Here is an 18722-nt window from a genome sequence, read left to right as displayed (position 1 = left end):
TGGCGTGTGTTTTTTTCCCCCACTCCACGCCCCCATCTATATTCCAGGTAGAATTAAGTATTCAGAGAGGGTGTATGACGCGTGTATGGACGCCTTCGACTGCCTTCCCTTGGCTGCACTTATGAACCAGCAGTTTCTCTGTGTACATGGAGGACTTTCTCCAGAAATCACGAATCTTGACGACATCAGGAAAGTATGTGGCCGATGTGAGACTTTGTTTTGTTTTGTTTTTCTTGCCTGTGTGTGTTTTAATAGTGGGTGGACCTTGGTGGTAAACATACTTTAGGGGAAGAAGGCTCTCATATGCTGCTCAGGCACAGTGAATCTTTGCACTAATTAAAACATCTTGAAGACCTGGATGCCGTGCTCAGGCTAATTCAATAATTCCAAATGGGATGTGGGTGTCTAATCAGTGAGCATGCGTCATAGATTCTACCATATTCAAGTGTCCATCATGTGACCCAAGCTGTAATCTGCAATCTTTTGTTTGTGAAGGACCTCTCATTCGCTCAAAGCAACACGTAACAACTTAAAGCAACAATATGTAGCGATTGTATCTTATTTAACTCATTCACTGCCTTTGATGGCTATTGACGTCAAAAATTCATTTGAACTATTTCTATTAGTTTAACATTTTTTTCCCCACTTTTGTTAACAAGAGTATGAAAACCTAGAAATGTTTTTTATTGTACATTTAGAACAGATATAAAATGTATGATTAATCGTGAGTTATTTATTGAAATCACAAATTTTATATCTGTTCTAAATGTATAAAAAATTATAGGTTTTCATACTCTTGGTAACAAAAGTGGAAAAAAATGTTAAACTAATAGAAATAGTTAAAATGAATATTTGACATCTATAACCGTCAATGGCACTGAATGAGTTAATCATGTCCATAATTTAGACGCTTGGAATTAGTAGGTGTGTTCCTATTGCAGTTATGGTGAATATAGATTTGTGTAGAATTAGTGGACAAGCCGGGACACCTCAACATGCCCTTTCACATTAAAATGACTTCAAAATAAAGCTACGTATTATTCCCGACTGCAGTTTTAAAGTCTCTGGTAAGTGAAAATAAAAATGTCACCAACCCTGCCAAATTTGAATGGTTAAAAAAAAAATCGGCAAGTATTTAAAATGAGGCTTCAAAGTCAGGAAAAATCAAGTTGCTAGCTAGCTAACAAACAACAAACAAATCTAAATTCAAGTTACAGGCTCTTTAAATGACGAATGTCCAAATTTGCTGACGTCCACTGTCTCCATCCGCAGCTAGATAGATTCAAAGAGCCTCCAGCGTACGGACCTATGTGTGATCTGCTGTGGTCCGACCCCCTGGAGGACTTTGGGAACGAGAAGAGCCAGGAGCATTTCACACATAACACAGTGCGGGGCTGCTCCTACTTCTACAGGTCAGTATTGCTAGCTGGTTATTTATGCAGTGTCATAGACACGTTGTTGCTTTGGCGACATCTTGCTGACGCATAAAACAAAATGTTCAATCAAACCATTACATTTTGTCTAAGGAAAGTCTGCTAGCTTAATGCTATCCTAATCATGTGTCACGCTTTACCTTATTTCACCCAGATCAAATAGCCTACATAAAGGTAATAAAAGCAAAATATTAAAAAAATACATCATCCATCCTCCATCTCATACATACCCTTCTTGCCAAATTGTCATCTCTTGCGTCCTCATATTGTTGATCCTGTAAAGTCGGCTGTCGCAGACAGACGCTCGCGAGACTGTAAGGCAAGATTTATGTAGCCCACATTAGCTTCAATAGAGTTAAGTAACTGAACAAACAGAGGAAATGCAAGGAGCAGGCCGGGCTGGGGCCGCCACAGAATGTAATGAGCTGGCACGTCGCCACGAGGCGCAGCCCTCCCTCTTAATGCGTTCAGCAGTCCCCGCCGTTCATTACGGCCTGAGTGATGCTTCCTTGGCTGTGGCGTGCCTGCGGTGAGCCAGCACAAGCAGTCAGAAATGCCTCCAGTGGCTAAGCATGCATTTTCTTCTGCAGCGAGCTAATATTGCGGATAGCCTTTCCAAGTCCCATTTTGGTGATGTCATGCCGCGTTTATGGTCAACGGTGGCAATGGTACACTCAATTTAGGGACGAACTGAAAATGTGCTATTAGCTTTTATGGGTAATTTTTTTATTAACTTTAAAATGCCCAACTGTTCACTGCTTTAGTCATTTTTGCACGTTTGCCCGATTCATGATTCATGAATGAACAATGCTTTTTTCTTCTTCAATTGAGGTCCACTTGTATTCTTTTCTTTAACTCCAGTCTCTCCGTATCGCTGTATCAGTTGGCTGAAGTAAGTAAAATGCCACTTCTATTGATGGTGAAGGTGTCATTTTTGTTAGTTTTCACACTACACTTCCGACTCCTTACTGTCTTTTTTGTTTGTTTGTTTTTACTTTTACCGAAGTAATGGTGTTCAGGAATCAATACTTGTACTTTTTTTTAGCTAACTAGCTATCTAGCAAAACTATTTAGGAACACTTCCATAAAGTTGATGAAGTTGGGGAATATAAGAACACAACGGTTGCCAAATTCGATTTCTGTTCATTTTATTCACCAGTAAACCCTATACCCATGTCTTGAATTTGAAAAAAAAAAAATCGTATTTTATTTTTCAATAAAGAAGGGTTCGGTGACTGCGCATAGGGAACTGGTGCGGTTTAGTATCTCCAACAATGTTAAAAACGTGAAGTGATCTGAGCAATGCAGTATTTTGTCATTCACACCTCAAATAGGTTTAACGGATGTCAGCATTTTCGGCTGCTCCATTTTGAGATAAATAATCCACTCATTATGTGGCAAAATATTCCAGATAGTTATCATTTGAGAAGTTAAATCAAGGTTTTAGCTCTCTCCTCTCTTGACTACATCAGCGCAAGCATAAAACACACTCTTAACACTGCCAGCCAATGTTTTTTTTCCCCCTCTCTCACTTCACCAAACTGTGACTCATGTGTCACACTTGACATTTAAGCTTCCATTTAAAATAAAAGTCACTATTTGAAAGTGGCCCCTCTGGTTGTGCTTTATATTTTTACTATCCAGTGTTTTGTATTTCCTATGCTGTGCCTCATTCTGGCTTTTCTTGATATGAGAATAAACTGAATTTGTTTCTTTTCTCTCTCTCTCTTTCTCTGCTGCAGCTACCCTGCCGTTTGTGACTTCCTACATCACAATAATTTATTATCTATCATCCGGGCCCATGAAGCGCAGGATGCTGGGTGAGTTGTGGGCGTCTTCCCTCATCATGTGATGGCAGCTTTGCTTGGTGATGTTTGACAACAAAATGCAGTCAACGTGTGGAGCGAGGCCGAAATGAGGAGAGCGCCTCGTGTAGATTTTCTCGAAGCGAAGCGGTACGACATTTTATCGTGATTACTGAGGTGGAGCAAGTTCACGGTGGTGGGAGGATTCTTTTTTTTTTTTCTTCTTGGTGACATTTATTGATATGTCCAAGATCCAAGATTGAAGCTTTTGACCCACTCAGTCATTTTTTTAAATGGCCTGCGTTCTCCGAGCGCACTTGTTTATCATTTCACGCCTATAGCATGGGTCACGTGGGACAACTCGCCACATGAGGCTGCTGCCCCGGGGGGGCATACCCACCGTTCAGTCGCATTTGCTTTGAAAGCGCTGCATCTGGAAAAAAGAAAAAGAAAATAAACTTGCTGCAAGGGTGTGATAGAGTGCATAAATCATCCGCAGCTAAAGAAAACATTGCACCATGCCCAGTCAGCACACACTCCTTGAAAGTTGCAAGGGAGCCACACTTGTGTTTGCTTGTGGTGAGGACAGGGATTTGATCTCCTGGGGTGACATCAGGTCCCCCCTTGCCTTATGCATCACCTTACTAGACAAACAGGCCACCGTCACCGTAAAAACAAGAGACCGCATATCCCGAAGGGGAAGCGGCGAGCGGCCAATTTGATTCCGAGTCAACTCAACCTCACGTTCTTCTTTCCTCACCAGATATCGCATGTACAGAAAGAGTCAGACCACTGGCTTCCCGTCCCTTATCACCATCTTCTCTGCACCCAACTACCTTGATGTCTACAACAACAAAGGTAGGCAGATGTTTTAGAACATAAGAAGCACAGCCCCCTTGTTGTAGGATTTTTTTTCCTGGGAAAAAAAAAAACTTTTAATTGCCATAATGCTAAGGAAAGACTTTTTTAAAAACACGGCGTCATTTATTGCAAATGGTTTATTAGACCCCAAGCTTCATCTCGCAGACCCCAGGTCGGTCGGACCTGTTGATGCCCCTCTAATCAGCCATGTGAATGGGGTCCACTGGTTGAACAAAGCGAGCCTCAGTAATGAGTCCTCTTGCTCTGAGCATCTCGCACAGCCAGTGATTGATGGGCAATCAAGTGTGCACATAAATCTTGAGGGGGAGGGCGGCGGCATCGGTAGGTCCCATCAATCCAGCGCTGGGAGTCGGCACGATGCACGAAATAAGACTTTTCTATGAGAGGTGGGGGGGCGCATCGCCTGTCAATAAGGAACAGGCGGCAGGGGAGAACCTGTTGCGTAGATATGCTGACGCACACAGTTAGGTGGGCCTCAGTCCAGTTTCTCTGCATGCTAGCCATTTCTGCAGCAATCAGTATTTATCTAATAGCGTGACAAAAACAACACATTTCACAGATTAAATGAATTGATATGCGCAGGTTAACATTGTTGTGGGCTAGCTGTGAGGTAAATTCTTTTCTTTAAAAAAAAAAAATCCAATTATGATTGGTTAAATTGTGTTTGGTAAAAGTTGCATGGAGCATTCAGCGCTGCTGATGTTGAAAGTAAATCATTGATATGGCTGAAATCTGATTGGACAAAAAATCTAACACTGCCAAATGACGAGAATAGATGAGGGATGTTTTCAGACTGATACCAAAATGAATTCTAAACTCACGAGTAGTCATAGTACTGATACCAAATACCAACACCACTAGTACTTTTGATGCATAAAAAAATACATCATTTTAATGAAAGTTATAAATATATCTCAATACAGTGTTTTCCTTAAATTCTCTATTCTTCTAATTATCAGCCGCCATCCTGAGTAACGATACCTTAAAATAAGGCTTGGTATCGGCCCGATACTTGGTATCGGTACTCGCCCACCCCTCTAATAGACTATTGGAAATCAATTAACACAATTGAATGGAACAAATATTAGAATTTAGGTTGTAAATGTACTGTAGCTCTGTGTTTTCATTGTGGTTTTCACTCACTGAGTTCTGAAGTAACTGCAGTGGAGGGGGCGGAGTGTAGGCTGTTGCGCATGTGTGTGTGTGTGTGTTGGAGGGTAGGGGAGTGAGGTGGGGGAGTTGGCAATATTGCTTGTGGTTTCAAATTAATGGAATGTTTTCAGCTGCATGGTTATTGAGTGCACCCGAAAGCCAACAACCCTTAATGGTTTTGCTGCTTGGCTGTAATAAAAGCGAAATATCACAAAGGTTTCCGGCGCCAATAGCAATGATAATAATAATAAAAAAAATATATATATATATATATATATATATATATATATATATATATATATATATATATATATATATATATAATAAAATAAAATAAAAACATCGCCTCGTGGATCGCTATCACAGGCTTTGGACTCAATTTGTCAGAGCTTACATAAGCGAATAAATGTCTTCCTTCTCTTTTGTTTTTTGGAAGCCAGAACGGATTGATGGAGCACAAGTTAGGTCAAAGTGAGCCCTTCCTGGCGTGTTGTCATTTGGCTTGGCGGCAAGTATGCTCAAAGGGGGATTCATTCCAGGCAGCCCCCCTCCCCCTGACAGAGGAGTATTCCCTGCTACAGATGCCTGCCCATCTGTTATCACTCTGGCCATTAGCAGGCTTCCCTTCTGTTTCCTGCAGCCATGTTTCTCCCCTTTGACACCGCGTCACACAGAAATGAAGAACAATGGTGTCACAGGGGACACCAGCGACTGGATCAAACTTTGTCTCAGCACCCCATTGATATTTAACGTGCCTGGAGGGCATTTCGCCATGACGTCACGTAACGGAACGTATGGTGTTCCACAGGGTTCAGTTCTGGAGCCTCTGCTGTTTTCATTGCATATGCTGCCACTGGGTTACATCTTTAAAAAAATAGCGTTGGTTGTTTTGAAGTGTTCTTATAGAGAGCAATTCTAGTCCAGCACAACTAGCTATCGAGCAAAGCTAAAGGAACACTTCCATAAGCTGCATGACGATGGGGAATACAAGAACACAACGCTTTCTGAATTCAAGGTGAAGAGAGCCAGATTTGATGAAAGGGCTACTCCCCCTGTTAATTTTGTTCACCAGTAAACCCTATACATATATCTTGGATTTGAAAAATACATATATCATATTTTTCAATAAAGAATGCGCATAGGAAACTGGTGGGGTTCAGTACCTCCAACAAGTTTAAGAACTATTTAAGCTACAAAAACTGTTATATGATATCAAATATGAAATGTTGTTCTATAGATGCAACAGTATTATAAGGGGGCCATTCTGCTTTCAAGTGAGCAATAACTATTACTTAACTATGTCATCCGTCAAGATCCTAATGAGTTTGAGAACCATTGCCTTTTTAACACAGCGAAACTAAACCAGTGCAACCTGATCCGGGAGGCCTCTGGGGCACATGCGACGTGCATTAAGTCAGGCCAGGATGTTGGGAATCTCCGCGGATCTCACAGCAGCAGTATTAACAGCAGCCGTTACCGGGGAAACAGGCACGAGGCACTCCCGGATAAATAATTAATGATCAGGCGTAGCCTCTCGTTGTTGCCGTGGCAGCGGTCTTGGCATCAGCTACCCCACAATGTCGGCTCAGCAGAGACCCCTAGTGGCTGACATGTGGCGTTAAAATTAGCAGGACGGGCCCTCCTACCGAGAAGTGACATTTGTTTTTACAACATCCAAAATAAACAGCGGGACATGTTTGTTTTGTACAACGCAGGTTGTCGGCGGGTTTGTGTTCCTTTAAAGGGAATGCGCCTTGAGGGAACGCTGACCTTAACGTTTGCCTCCTCGCCAACGTCCATGGCTGCATTCAATCAAACGCCGCCTTGATGATGTTAATGCACGATGTAATGTTTATGCAGCGGCTACCCACGCGTTCGATCGCTTTCGTGCTTGCAGACGCCGTCGTGTAATGCACAAGCGAAACAAAGCTAGCAACCACTTTCCTGGTTTTGCCATTTTCATCATGCAGCTATTTTCATTATTAAGGAGATGTTCGCATTTGAATAGCGATGTTCCATACCACTTTTATTCAGACTGATACCAGTACAAGTAATCATAGTAGTCACAGATACTGATACCAAGTACCGGTACCACTAGTACTTTTGATACATTCAATAACCCCCCCCCCCCCCCCAAAAAAAATATTATAGATCATTTTAAAGAAATACCTATATATCCCAATGTAGTATTTTTTCCTTAAAATTGCATGAAATTAATGGCAATTTTCTATTCTAATTTCTAGTTCCTGGTCGTAAAACGGCCACAAGAGGGCGGGTGATACGGTATTGGCTGCCGTCGTGAGTACCGATACCTTGCCTGGTACTCGCCCATCCCTACATTTGAATGTAAATAATTGTAAACAATTGAAATTGCTAAAAACAATACTTATATTGGGAGTGAGAATGATCAACCTCAATATATTGTAACGGGGGTTCACCGTTTTTGGCAAGGGACCACTTGGTAATGTTCATTGATTTGACACACACCGGACGAGACAATGCTCAACTTGGCAAGATGCATTTTGACCCCGTTTTGCGTGCTAGCGAGGTGATAGCCTCCTGAGAGGCCAGCTGATGACTTGTGGGTGGGGTGGGAAAGTCCCCTGCGTTGACCCAGCAGCGGTGTCTGTTTACGCCCGATCTGGACTGCTCATCCGGCAGCGTTTGGCATCTCTCATAGTCCCCTTAGCACCCTCTTGTGCTCCCTTAATCATGACCGAGGTCACATAGTGCATACTAGATTATCATCGGAGCTATTTACGGCTAAAATGACCCAATAAAATAAAATAAACATCCAGACTTTCAATGTTGAGGTGACATATCCACGAGTGAAGGTTGAGGCCGAGTTTTACAACACTTCAACATTCAGGAAATATACCCCCCCCCCCCCTCCAAGCTAATTTCAACATTTTAAATTGGTCCATATTACGACGTAAAAAAAAGCCCTTGTTTGTTTTCTGCAGCGGCCGTGCTGAAGTACGAGAACAACGTGATGAACATCCGACAGTTCAACTGCTCGCCTCACCCCTACTGGCTGCCCAACTTCATGGACGTCTTCACCTGGTCGCTGCCCTTCGTCGGCGAGAAGGGTCAGCCAGCTGTCCTATTCCCCCACTCTTTCTTTTCATACAGCTTGATGAGATCCAAAGACGTCTTCTCCTTCCCCTCTGCAGTGACAGAGATGCTCGTGAACGTCCTGAGCATCTGCTCCAACGACGAGCTGACGACTGATGAGGAGCTGGATGGTAAGCGACAGAGTTGGAATGTATTGTGATGCCCCCACAGGTGGTCAAGGGATAGAATCCTTATTCTCTTTTTATTGATCTTTTCACTCATGCTTAGTTCATTCTTTTGTTTTGACATGGTCCTCTCCTCCTGGAGGCTTCCGTCACTCATGAACTCATTTTTCACGTTTGCTACAGCAGTGTATTTCAAATCACAACCTCTTTGTTTCTTTCATGTAATCATTTCCTCGCTCTCTCATGCCGTGATGTCCTTGTTTTTACTTCATCTAATTTCTCTTCTCTGTTTTCCAGAGTTTTTGTGTTCAAGGCATCGCTTTTCTTTATGCTTGTCGTGCTCTCTTTGCTTCCTGTCCCCTTCCCCTTCGCCACCACCTGCCTCTTTCATGCCGCAGCCATCCACTGACCTCTCTATCCCCTTTTTCTTGTCTCCTCTTCTGGGGGTGTTTCATGAGAAGGACAGCTAATATATCCCCCCCAAAAAGGTACAAACACCAGTGTGTGCAGTCTGTGCAGCAGGTTTATCAGGCGCTTGCCCTCTGCTTTTCACACGAAAACTAATCTGTGTCTGGGGTTCGTCATTGTGCCTTACTGTCAGGAAAATCAGGAAATGCTTCAATTAGAACTACAGTGGTACCCTGAAAAGAATTTTTAAAATCGATTGACTTAATCAGTTTCCGTTATTGGAATTAATTTTTTAACAATGTGAAATAAACTACTTTTACAAAGCATACTGTACATGCTGCCTTAAAGCAACACTTTTGTTGATTATGGACAATGGCCATATGGACAAAAGCGATAATGTTATGCCTGAAGGAAGACCACATTTCCCATGAGGACAAGCACATTGTGTCGTTTTTTTAGCTCATGACAGTCAAATTGAGTTCTCTCTTTGGAACAAATTGGTAAAGGGGGAAGTCACGTATGCCGTAAAGCAGTCAGCACATTTGTAGTTTTTTGTGTGTGGCAGTGTTCCTACCATCCTCCTCAGTTGTTTAGTGCCAGTAAAAAAAGAAGGTACCATTCAACTAATTTTAAGTCAATGTTTCATCAGAAGAATTATGGAAATATTTTATTAAGGTTGAAAAGTTCCTGAGTCCTACTTTTAAGGGGCGTGGCCTAGGGAGTGATTTCAGTAACTGGACCAGATTAGTCTGAATGGGAGTATCTGTAGCTAACAGCGGTTACTTGTCATTTTGTACATGTACCTGAGGCTGTAAAAGTGAAGCGTGGAGAGTCTCTGTCGGTGTGTATAAAGCAGTCAGTGAGAAAGGCAATTATGCACACATTTTCCTTTCTTTCTCTCCCATTTGCTCTTTTTGTGTTATTATGATACAGTTTCATCGGCAAGTGAAATCAGGTTCGTCCTTGAAAGTCGTGCCATGTTTGTTGTTCAATGAAGAAGATAATATAGTCAGTACGTATACCTATATATGAGGTACCTCAAAATGTGTCGCAGTTTTTCCATTTACCGACTGTATTTTTTCGCGATTGTCCAGTTCAGTCTCTTTGGGTTTCGTCGCTCATAAATAAATAAATGAATACAAATTTTAAAAAAGGGTTTCATCGCTCAGATTTTGGCTCTCAACACAAAGGACAGAAAAAATTGATCAAGCACTGGCGTGGAAAACTTCCAAGATAGGGTGCTAAAAACTCAAGGTACCTCTGTATCTATACCGCCGATGTTTAACTCATTTGCTCCCAAAAACGTATGAATACGTTTTATTTTAAATGCTTTAACTGTCCCAAAGACGTATTTGTATGTTTTTATGTTTTTTATGCTAGAGCATTCAGAAGGCTTTGATGCAGCCTCTCAACTGCAAAGAACGGTTGAAGAAATGGTAGTTATTACACAACGGCCAGCAGGTGGCAGCAGAGTATATGAGATCAACCAGGGCCATGTTGAAAACAAAACTCAATTACGCACAAATCTAAATAGGTTTGTGAATAATGATGACATTTAGCTATATTCTAATTCTAATTGCTGCAAAAACAGATAGAAATACAGTATACTTTTTTTCCTGATGAAAGAAAAGACTTTAATCTTTCTTTTGGTAGGTTCCATGTTTTTATAGCAATAGAACACAATTCTCTGTGGACCTTGCAAAATCAATAAAAAATTCAGTAAAACAGCCGGGAGTGAAGGGGATTGCGTTAGTGAAAATGGCTGGGAGTGAATGAGTTAAAAGACACTTACCAAGATTGTCAGGGATTGTGATTGATGATGTAACACCGGTGGCATGTATGCGTCGTTGCTGTGATGTGTGGCTCAGTTTGAAAACCGTTCGGTCCATTCCGCAATTCGGAAGCGTGCATGCGTACGTCATCAGCGGCTGATCGTTTGTGACGTCTGGCCCCCGCAGGTGCCACGGCTTCTGCACGCAAGGAAGTCATCCGCAACAAGATCCGCGCCATTGGGAAGATGGCCCGGGTATTCTCTGTGCTCAGGTAGGACCCCTTCTGGTGACAGGTAGAATGCATTCTGATGAGATGGTGTCACGCTATGAAAAGCTTTTAGTTCAGTAAATGGTTTCTCTGCCAGATTATAAATATTAAATTGCATTTGCAATATTGAGGGGGAAAAAAATCATAATTTGATTTTTGTTGTTCAGCTCTAAAATGTTTTATTTATCTGCCAAAATATTTCTGCAATGAGCCTTAAGCGGCCTCACCAGCAACCAAGCCTCAATCATTTTTTTGGGGGGGGGGGGGCGGGTGCATACGTTTTAATCATAAATTTCATACTGTGTATGTGTGTGTACATCAGAGAGGAGAGTGAGAGCGTGTTGACGCTGAAGGGACTCACCCCGACGGGCATGCTCCCCAGCGGCGTGCTGTCCGGCGGCAAGGAGAAGCTGCAGAACGGTAAGCTCGCATGTGCGCCACCGGAAGGCATCCTCGCACACTGACAGGTCCCACGCCCGGCGCCCGGCGGGCAAAAACCTGTGGAAAAAAGCTAGATTAACACCCTAACCATGTCTGTGGAGATGTCTTTTGCTAAGATGTGAAAGTCTCAAAGGAGCACAGCACTTCTCCTTGTCTGTTCTACTGGTTGGCTTTCAAATATCATCTATCTCTTCTTCTTTTTTCTCTCTCCCTAGAAACTGCAGGTATATTTGGTTGTGCAAGTATTCCGCTATCACCCCCCTCCCCCCACCCCTACTTCCACCTCCCTACCCTCCTCATTTTGTAAGACCAGTTTAGACGTCCCGCTCACCCTCATATGTTGAATTCCAAACAGTACCACCAATTTGCCACAAGAAACAGTCATGTTCTTATTTGAAGGAAAAACAAAAAGAAAGACCAAGTAGTAGTTTGGATCTCAGCAGTAAGCAAACGTTAGATGTCTGTTGTGAGTGGATGGTTGGGAATGGACCAGCAGTTGTGAATGAAAAGGGAGGTGACTGCCTTTTTATCCACAAATCCAAGCAGGAATCCGCTCCACTTGGCTCTGCTCTCACAGGATCTCCATGACTGAATAGTCAATACATTTGTAGTCGTGGAAAAAAAAAAAAGAGTCTAAAACAGGGGTTCTCAAACTTTTTTTGCTTCAGGGATTTTTTGTGTTTGTCAAAATTAGTGTGTTAATTTTGAGTTAATTTAGAGTTCCTTTAATGCCACACATTTTTTTAAATGCGCGATTAATAACCGCCCCTTACTTGGAAAACCTGTACTGGGGGAATTCCGGTCGCAATGCAGCAGACACGGCCACGTCAAAATTTAGCAGTAATAAATGTAGTAATAATAATGCATATATTTGTGGAGACTGTGGTCAAGTTGTATTTTACAATTTTAAAATTGTGCAGAATTTCACAACTTACTTCATGTTAAAGATGGGATAGATCCTAATCTTAAAAGAAAAATGCACTGAGCTGTCACTAACGTCTTACAAATGCAATTATGCCATCTAGTGGCAGAAAAATGACCTCAAAACAAATCAATATCACACTACACATTTTTAATTTTAACTCAATTTGATGAATTATTATGCAATTACTGTATTAATGACTAAAAAGATGCAGCCCTATTTCTATTCGTTTAATATTTTCCCACTTTTATGTAACTTTGTATTGTACATTTAGAACAGATATAAAATTTGTGAGTAATCATGAGTTAACTATTGAAGTCATGCAATTAATTACAATTAAAAAAATGTAATCACCTGACGTCCCTAAATTAAACATAACCACGTGCACCTATATCATATACCTATATACTCGTTATAGGGGTTAAAAATGTATCTTTATTCTTTTAATAGTACACCTTTTATCCTGGGAGTATTCTGTTCTTCAAAAAAAAAAAACTCACTGAATCGGCTAAATTTCCTTGTTGTAATATTCTCAAAATATGTTTAAATTTGACTCTTTTCAATTGTAAATTTGATAGTTCCAAGTGTTAAACTTAAAATGTGTATTGGCACATCTCAAACATTTTTTTTAATATGTTATTATGTTATTATTTTATTTTAGTGAAACTCCTCACTTGGGTCAGAGGACGGAAAGTAACAGGATTGATTTCTCGCTTGGGGCTAAAGTGGACTTGACCAATACATAGGAGGGCTCATAAAATAATGTAGAAATATATTTTAGAATATCAAATAAAAAGATGGAAAGGCTTAGCTTCTTTTGTTATAGTTTTAAAATTTTTAAAAAAGATTTAATTGATTATGTTGTAAAGTTTGAGGACCCCGGTATAGAAGAAGCAGGTTCTTCCAACTCAGAAATTCGGATGATGGAATTTAAAAAAAATGTAAATCAAGCCGATGAAGTTCAAGAGAAGTCCTATTTGAGGCAGAGCGAGGTTGTCGGATTCCCGTCGCACATCGGTACGATCACATGACCGGACGCCGGCGTGCCGCTTTACATTGTCGACGTCATCATCTTCCTCGTTCTTCAGTCTGTATTTGTCCCCCTCGTGCCATTTCTCGGCTCAGTGTCGCGCCAAAGCCGACCCATTGAGCGGTTTGTTTAGATGCGAGACGAACGGTAAGTGAGGAACGCGCGGCGGAGGCCCTTGCACTTTTGATGTGGCCCGATCAAAAGATGCGGCGCCGGCCCGCCTCCCGCTCTGCTGCTTCACGTGTGAATACATCCACTCATGTTCATCTGTGCTTCATGAGAGAACATTTGGCAGGTCCAGGCCAACCCTAACTTGTCACCTTCCCCTTTTACAGAAGTACTCCAAACCTCCATGAGGTGCCGTATAGGCCGAAAATAATTTATCTCACAAACTCAAAAAAAAAAAAAAAAACTGTCCCACACTCACTCTTTTTTTGTTTGTTTTTTTGTGAGATTTTTTTTGTTGTTGAATGTTTTTAAATGAATATTTTTTGTGACTGAGAAGATTTTTGCCTCGAAGGTGAGAGGTTCTGTATGAGTGAGAATTTTTTAGGTAAAAATTTGAGATTTTTGGTGAATGAGAGTTTTTTTTAGATGAGTAGATTTGCTGGTATGTGTGAGAAGATTTTTGATGAGTCTTAGAAGTTTATTGTTGCATGTTTGTTGTTTTTTTTACAAATTTAATTGTTTTGGTGTGCGAGTGTATTTCGTATTTGATAAGTGAGTTTATTAGTGTTTTTTTGTTGGTATTTTTTTAATGCTTTGTGTATATGTGTGTGTGAGAGTGTGTGCAAAATGTTTTTTGATGTCTTACTTTTTTTATTTGCATGAGAGGGAAATTTATGTGAGTTATTTTTTAGGGTTAACAAAAAAAAATTGTGTGTGCATATTTTATGTGTGTAAATGTTTTTTGGGGTGAGATTTTGTTGTTGTTGCGAGTGAGAGAGTATTTGGTTTATGTGAGATCTTATTAATGTGTATGAGAGGATTTTCGGTGAGTGTGACAGATTTTTCTATCATCCCTGTGAGTTTATTTTTATTTTTATGTGTGAGATGTTTTTTTTTATGTGATCGTTAAGTGTTTGTGTGTGAGAATGAGAGGTTTTTTGATGTGTGCAAGAGTTGTTTTTTTTTTGTTTTTGTTTTGGTCTGGGTGGTTTTGTGTGTATGTGAGAGAACTTTTTTGGTGATTGTGATATTTTTGGCCTGTAAAGCACTTCATCTCTCTCTCTCTCTCTCTCTCTCTCACTCTTTCTTTCTCTCTCTCTCTCTCTCTGTCAATGTCTCTCTCTTGCTTCTCTTCGCTAACGTGACGAGAAATGTGGAGATAATGAGTGTTGTTAGCATTGGCTGTGCTCATTGACAAAATGACCTCCTCTTTGCTCACCTCTCTCATTGGTTTTGCAACCCCCCTCTTCTTCTCTTCAGCTACTATTGAAGCTATTGAGGCTGACGAAGGTAAATAACGAGCTCTTGTTTTGCACTGCACAGGGGGCTGTGCAGGATTTTCATCCATCTCGCTGGTGCTTGAGTAGCGTGTGTTGGGGTGTCTGGGCTACAGCCACGTGTGGCGTCGTGGTAGCTGTGAGAGAGTCGTGCGGACGTAGGAAGCCCCGTGGCCACGCGGGTTTGAAAGGGGAACCACCTCAGTGCGCACGTTTCGATGAAATCTGTTTGATTGGCGAGAAACCAGGGGTGTCCAAGTGCCACTTTTGGGGGTTGGGCTGACTTCAGGGGTCAGATCAGAAACTGAAGCAAGGATAGGAGGATAGCATGTTTGTTTTTTCTTTTCGGTATTTTTGGGGAAATGGAATATATATTTTTTGTTTTGACTTGCAAGTAAAAAAAATATTCAAATTTTACTGCAGCTTATAACTAGTTGTGACTTTCTCCATGTGCTAAATCTGTATGTCAATATTATACTGCCCCCTGGTGGCTAAGATGCACACACCAGAAGAAGCAGCAGCACAGCCATTGAATTGCAGCAGAAAAAAGGTGCTAAATTTTAAAGTTTAATCCTCAATGCTTTGTTTAATTATGTCATAACTGTTTTGTATTTTCAAAAGTAGAATGTTAACAGATATCACTTTTTAAAAAAAACAATTAATAAAATGGATCTCTAACTTAACTAATTGAATTTGTTTAAGCATGTTTTGTGATCACAAAACAAAGTTGCCTTCTTTTCAATTTTTTTGTACGTGGCTCTTAGTGGACAAAGTTTGGACATCCCTGCACTAAAAAAAAAAAAAAAAAAAAGTAAACAGCATCCTGATAAGATGCCTCCATCAGTTTACGCAACTTCCCCCTTTGAAACCACTCAAGCAGTTGTGCCTTGTAATTGCTTTAACGTTCCAACTGGTCCCCTTATGAAACGCCGTTTGAGCATCTATTGTGCATCCTTGTCATCCAGCTAAGGTTGCACGAGCCGAGTATATCGGCCAAATGCTCAAACGACTTTTCGTATTTCCTCCCTGCTTGGCCACTTGGGCAAGAACAAATGTCAACTGTGTGCTAAATAGTAGTTTGCCAAGCTGCTATTTGCGCGGTTACTTCGTCGCTGGCCCAGTGGAGCCCTTCTCAGCTTCCTCTTCTATGTGGTTCCTCTGTTGCCCTGCTGTGTCGTGTGCTAATAACCTGCGTCTGACCTGTGCTATGCAGCAACGCAACTACCCAACATGCCGATTTCCAGATCTAGCGAAAGCCTTTTGAGCATTTATTCTGTTTCTGCAAAATGTCCGCCAGTAGGTATGCCAAACTGATAACATGTAGTTGTTGTCTACTTTTTGGACTCATTAGTCAACTTCAGCATTGCGTATTGACAGTCAGAGCCTGAAGTGTAGGAGTACCAATATGGATTTTTTTTGGTGCCTGATGCTGATTCCAATCTTTGGCAGAATAAAATTCTGATAACCAATTAATTTTAAAACTATACAATTCATAAAACAACTAGCATTAACTAATTAATTAATCACAAAAATTGATCGCATTAATCATGCATTAACGCTGATTATTCACACTATTAATTTTGACCGCAGAAGATCCTTTAGCTGACAGCGGATTGTCACGTTAAAGGTAGCACAGGTTGCGTTTGAGCAATAAGCATAACTACATACATTAAAGTAAAGCATTTCATAAATGTTTGCGTATGACATTCAGAATACTTGTTCATGTCAAATTATTGGGGTCATTTTTTTTTTTCATTTAAAATTTTGCAAGAAATAACTGATTAGAAAAAGAGGAGGGTGATAAAAAAAAAATCAAGACGTTCTCATAACATTACCGGTAAATGTCAAAAAAATTGACACATAACAGATGCTCTTTAAATTTGGTGAGCAAAAAATTTTGATAAAAAAAAAAAGGCTTTTTTAAATTAAGCGTGATTCATCAAAATTCCAAGATGTGATTAATCTGATTAAAAAATGTAATCGTTTGACAGCTCTAGTTATTAGTGAGACAAAACTGCGGCTTACTAGTACTGGCAGTGACATAAAATTCTAGTAGTTAACATTCAGTATTTCACTAGTAGTACTAGTAGCGAGTAGACATCAATTAATGCTCAAACGGCTTTCCATTGTTAGACACTTTGAGGAGGATTGACAAATGATGGGCGTCAGAAAATTAGACTTTTAAAAAAATGATTTGACTCATCTCCTCCCCCACCCCCTTCCCCGTAAAAGATTTCACGTTATTGTTCCTCACCCGACGAACCCAAATTGCTGCATGCTCCAAGCAGACGAGCCAAGTGTTTAGCACCCCGAGTTCCTCTGTAGTGTCTTTTGTACGTGAGCTCAAGTCTCAACGTGGTTCCAGTTTGTGGACGTGAACGTCTCAGTGGGCTCCACGACTCGTTTCTTTCCTCTCGTCTTTGTCTGAGACGCCCCCGCCACCCCCACCCCCCCCTTCTGTTCATTTTTTTTTTTTTTTTTTCCAAGCTGTGACGTATCGGGTTCCGTCTGGACTCTTCGGGGTCTTCGGGCGCCTTTTTGGAAATGAGCAGCGCTCCAAAATCCTCCACGCGTCACCTCCAAAATGCTCACAAAAGGCAGCCTGTTCACCCTGACGCCAGACGGCCTCCGACGTAGCGCTCATAGAGGGATTTCCAAATCCTCTTGTCCGTCCTGTTACACTTTTGAAATTGTTTTTTTTTTTTTTTTTCTGTCCAAGCATCAAACCCGCTTCAAATGGGCTCCATGGTCAATTCCAATTCAGTCTCATCGAGAAGTACGACATGACACCTGTGGCCATTATTTATTCTACACTGGCATGAAAACAGGAGTTCAGAACATTCCGAGGTTTTCCCATTTGGTGCCCGACAAGATCCAAACGCTGCAAACAGAGAATTGATGCGAAACCAAAAACACGCAAACCCATGAAACAAATGCAAAAGAGAAATGCTGAAAATACACAAAACCCCAAAATGTGCTGCAAATTCACTTCACAAAATGGAAGTACATCCCCCCCCCCTTTTTTTTTTTACACTTGGCTGGTTTCTTTTACAATACAGTGATACTAGTCCCTTGCTCACTAGTTACAAAACACTAGTTTTAATTTTTTTCAAAAATGCTTTCTTTTAGTTTAGCTTTTATTACTTTGTATTGTAGTTTTTTTTAACATATGAATTATTTGTGGAGTGCAAGATTTAAAAAAAAAAGAAAAAAAAAAAAAAAGAAAAAAAAGGTCAATAAGTATTGTGTAATAAAATTAAAAACAAATCCCAAAGGTCAAAAATAAAAGTAATTTTGGCTGTAACTTAATTAGTTTGTTGTATTTAGTTTTATAAACATAAAATGTAGTTTGTTATTATTTTTGGAAAGTACTTTTGCTTTTATTTCATTTCGTTAACAAAAGTGTTTTTTCATCAAGGAAAATGTTCTTCCGTTTTGCGGACTAAATTTGCAACCTTTTTTTTTTGCCTCTCCTTCACTTGTTTTGGGGTTTTGCGTGTTTTGGGGATTTACGGCATTTTTTCTTTTTATTCACTTTTTTGCTTGTGCTTTCTTTCTGTGGTTGCAGCACTTTTCTCCTGCCGCCTTTTTCTGTTGTATTTGTTTTCTGTGTTAAGCTGTTTTGGGTTTTGCGGCACGTTTACTCTTGTCGGCCACCGTAGTCACATGACATTTAGGTGGCCAAGACGGGCAAAATCACTTTTTGCCACTGGGAACTACCCCGGCATGCACAGTGAGTCCTTGAGTTGCGGACGAGTTCCGTTCCTACGCTGGCGATGTAACCCGGATTTTGACTTAAGTCGGATTTCACCGTTAAAGTCCATAGTTACATTATAATTTTGTGTACAGTAATAAAAAAAAAAAACTGTTGGAGAAAATGATCTTTTCCTCCGCGTGTTCGTTTTCTTTCGGGTAGTGAGAATGT

At 40.7% G+C, this 18722-nt stretch overlaps 1 protein-coding gene across 3 annotated transcripts in view; it reads left to right on the top strand.

Moving 5' to 3' along the window:
• The window catches only part of LOC144034866 (protein phosphatase 3 catalytic subunit alpha), a 48234-nt gene that overhangs the window by 26988 nt on the left and 2524 nt on the right, over positions 1–18722 (top strand). The window contains exons 5-13 of one of the 3 annotated variants that reach the window (XM_077543969.1): positions 48–193; positions 1273–1412; positions 3176–3253; positions 4002–4096; positions 8236–8361; positions 8446–8517; positions 10878–10962; positions 11282–11379; positions 14781–14810. In XM_077543969.1, the coding sequence (XP_077400095.1) occupies positions 48–193; positions 1273–1412; positions 3176–3253; positions 4002–4096; positions 8236–8361; positions 8446–8517; positions 10878–10962; positions 11282–11379; positions 14781–14810 (870 nt within the window). Of the gene's footprint in view, positions 1–47; positions 194–1272; positions 1413–3175; positions 3254–4001; positions 4097–8235; positions 8362–8445; positions 8518–10877; positions 10963–11281; positions 11380–11615; positions 14709–14780; positions 14811–18722 lie in introns of those variants that run through there. The other 2 variants (XM_077543971.1, XM_077543970.1) reach the window with 2 other exon arrangements.

This window comes from Vanacampus margaritifer, chromosome 15 (assembly GCF_051991255.1).
Source record: "Vanacampus margaritifer isolate UIUO_Vmar chromosome 15, RoL_Vmar_1.0, whole genome shotgun sequence".
Classification (NCBI taxonomy): domain Eukaryota; kingdom Metazoa; phylum Chordata; class Actinopteri; order Syngnathiformes; family Syngnathidae; genus Vanacampus; species Vanacampus margaritifer.
Note: the sequence above shows the minus strand (reverse complement) of the source record. Positions and strands in the feature narration are given on the sequence as shown.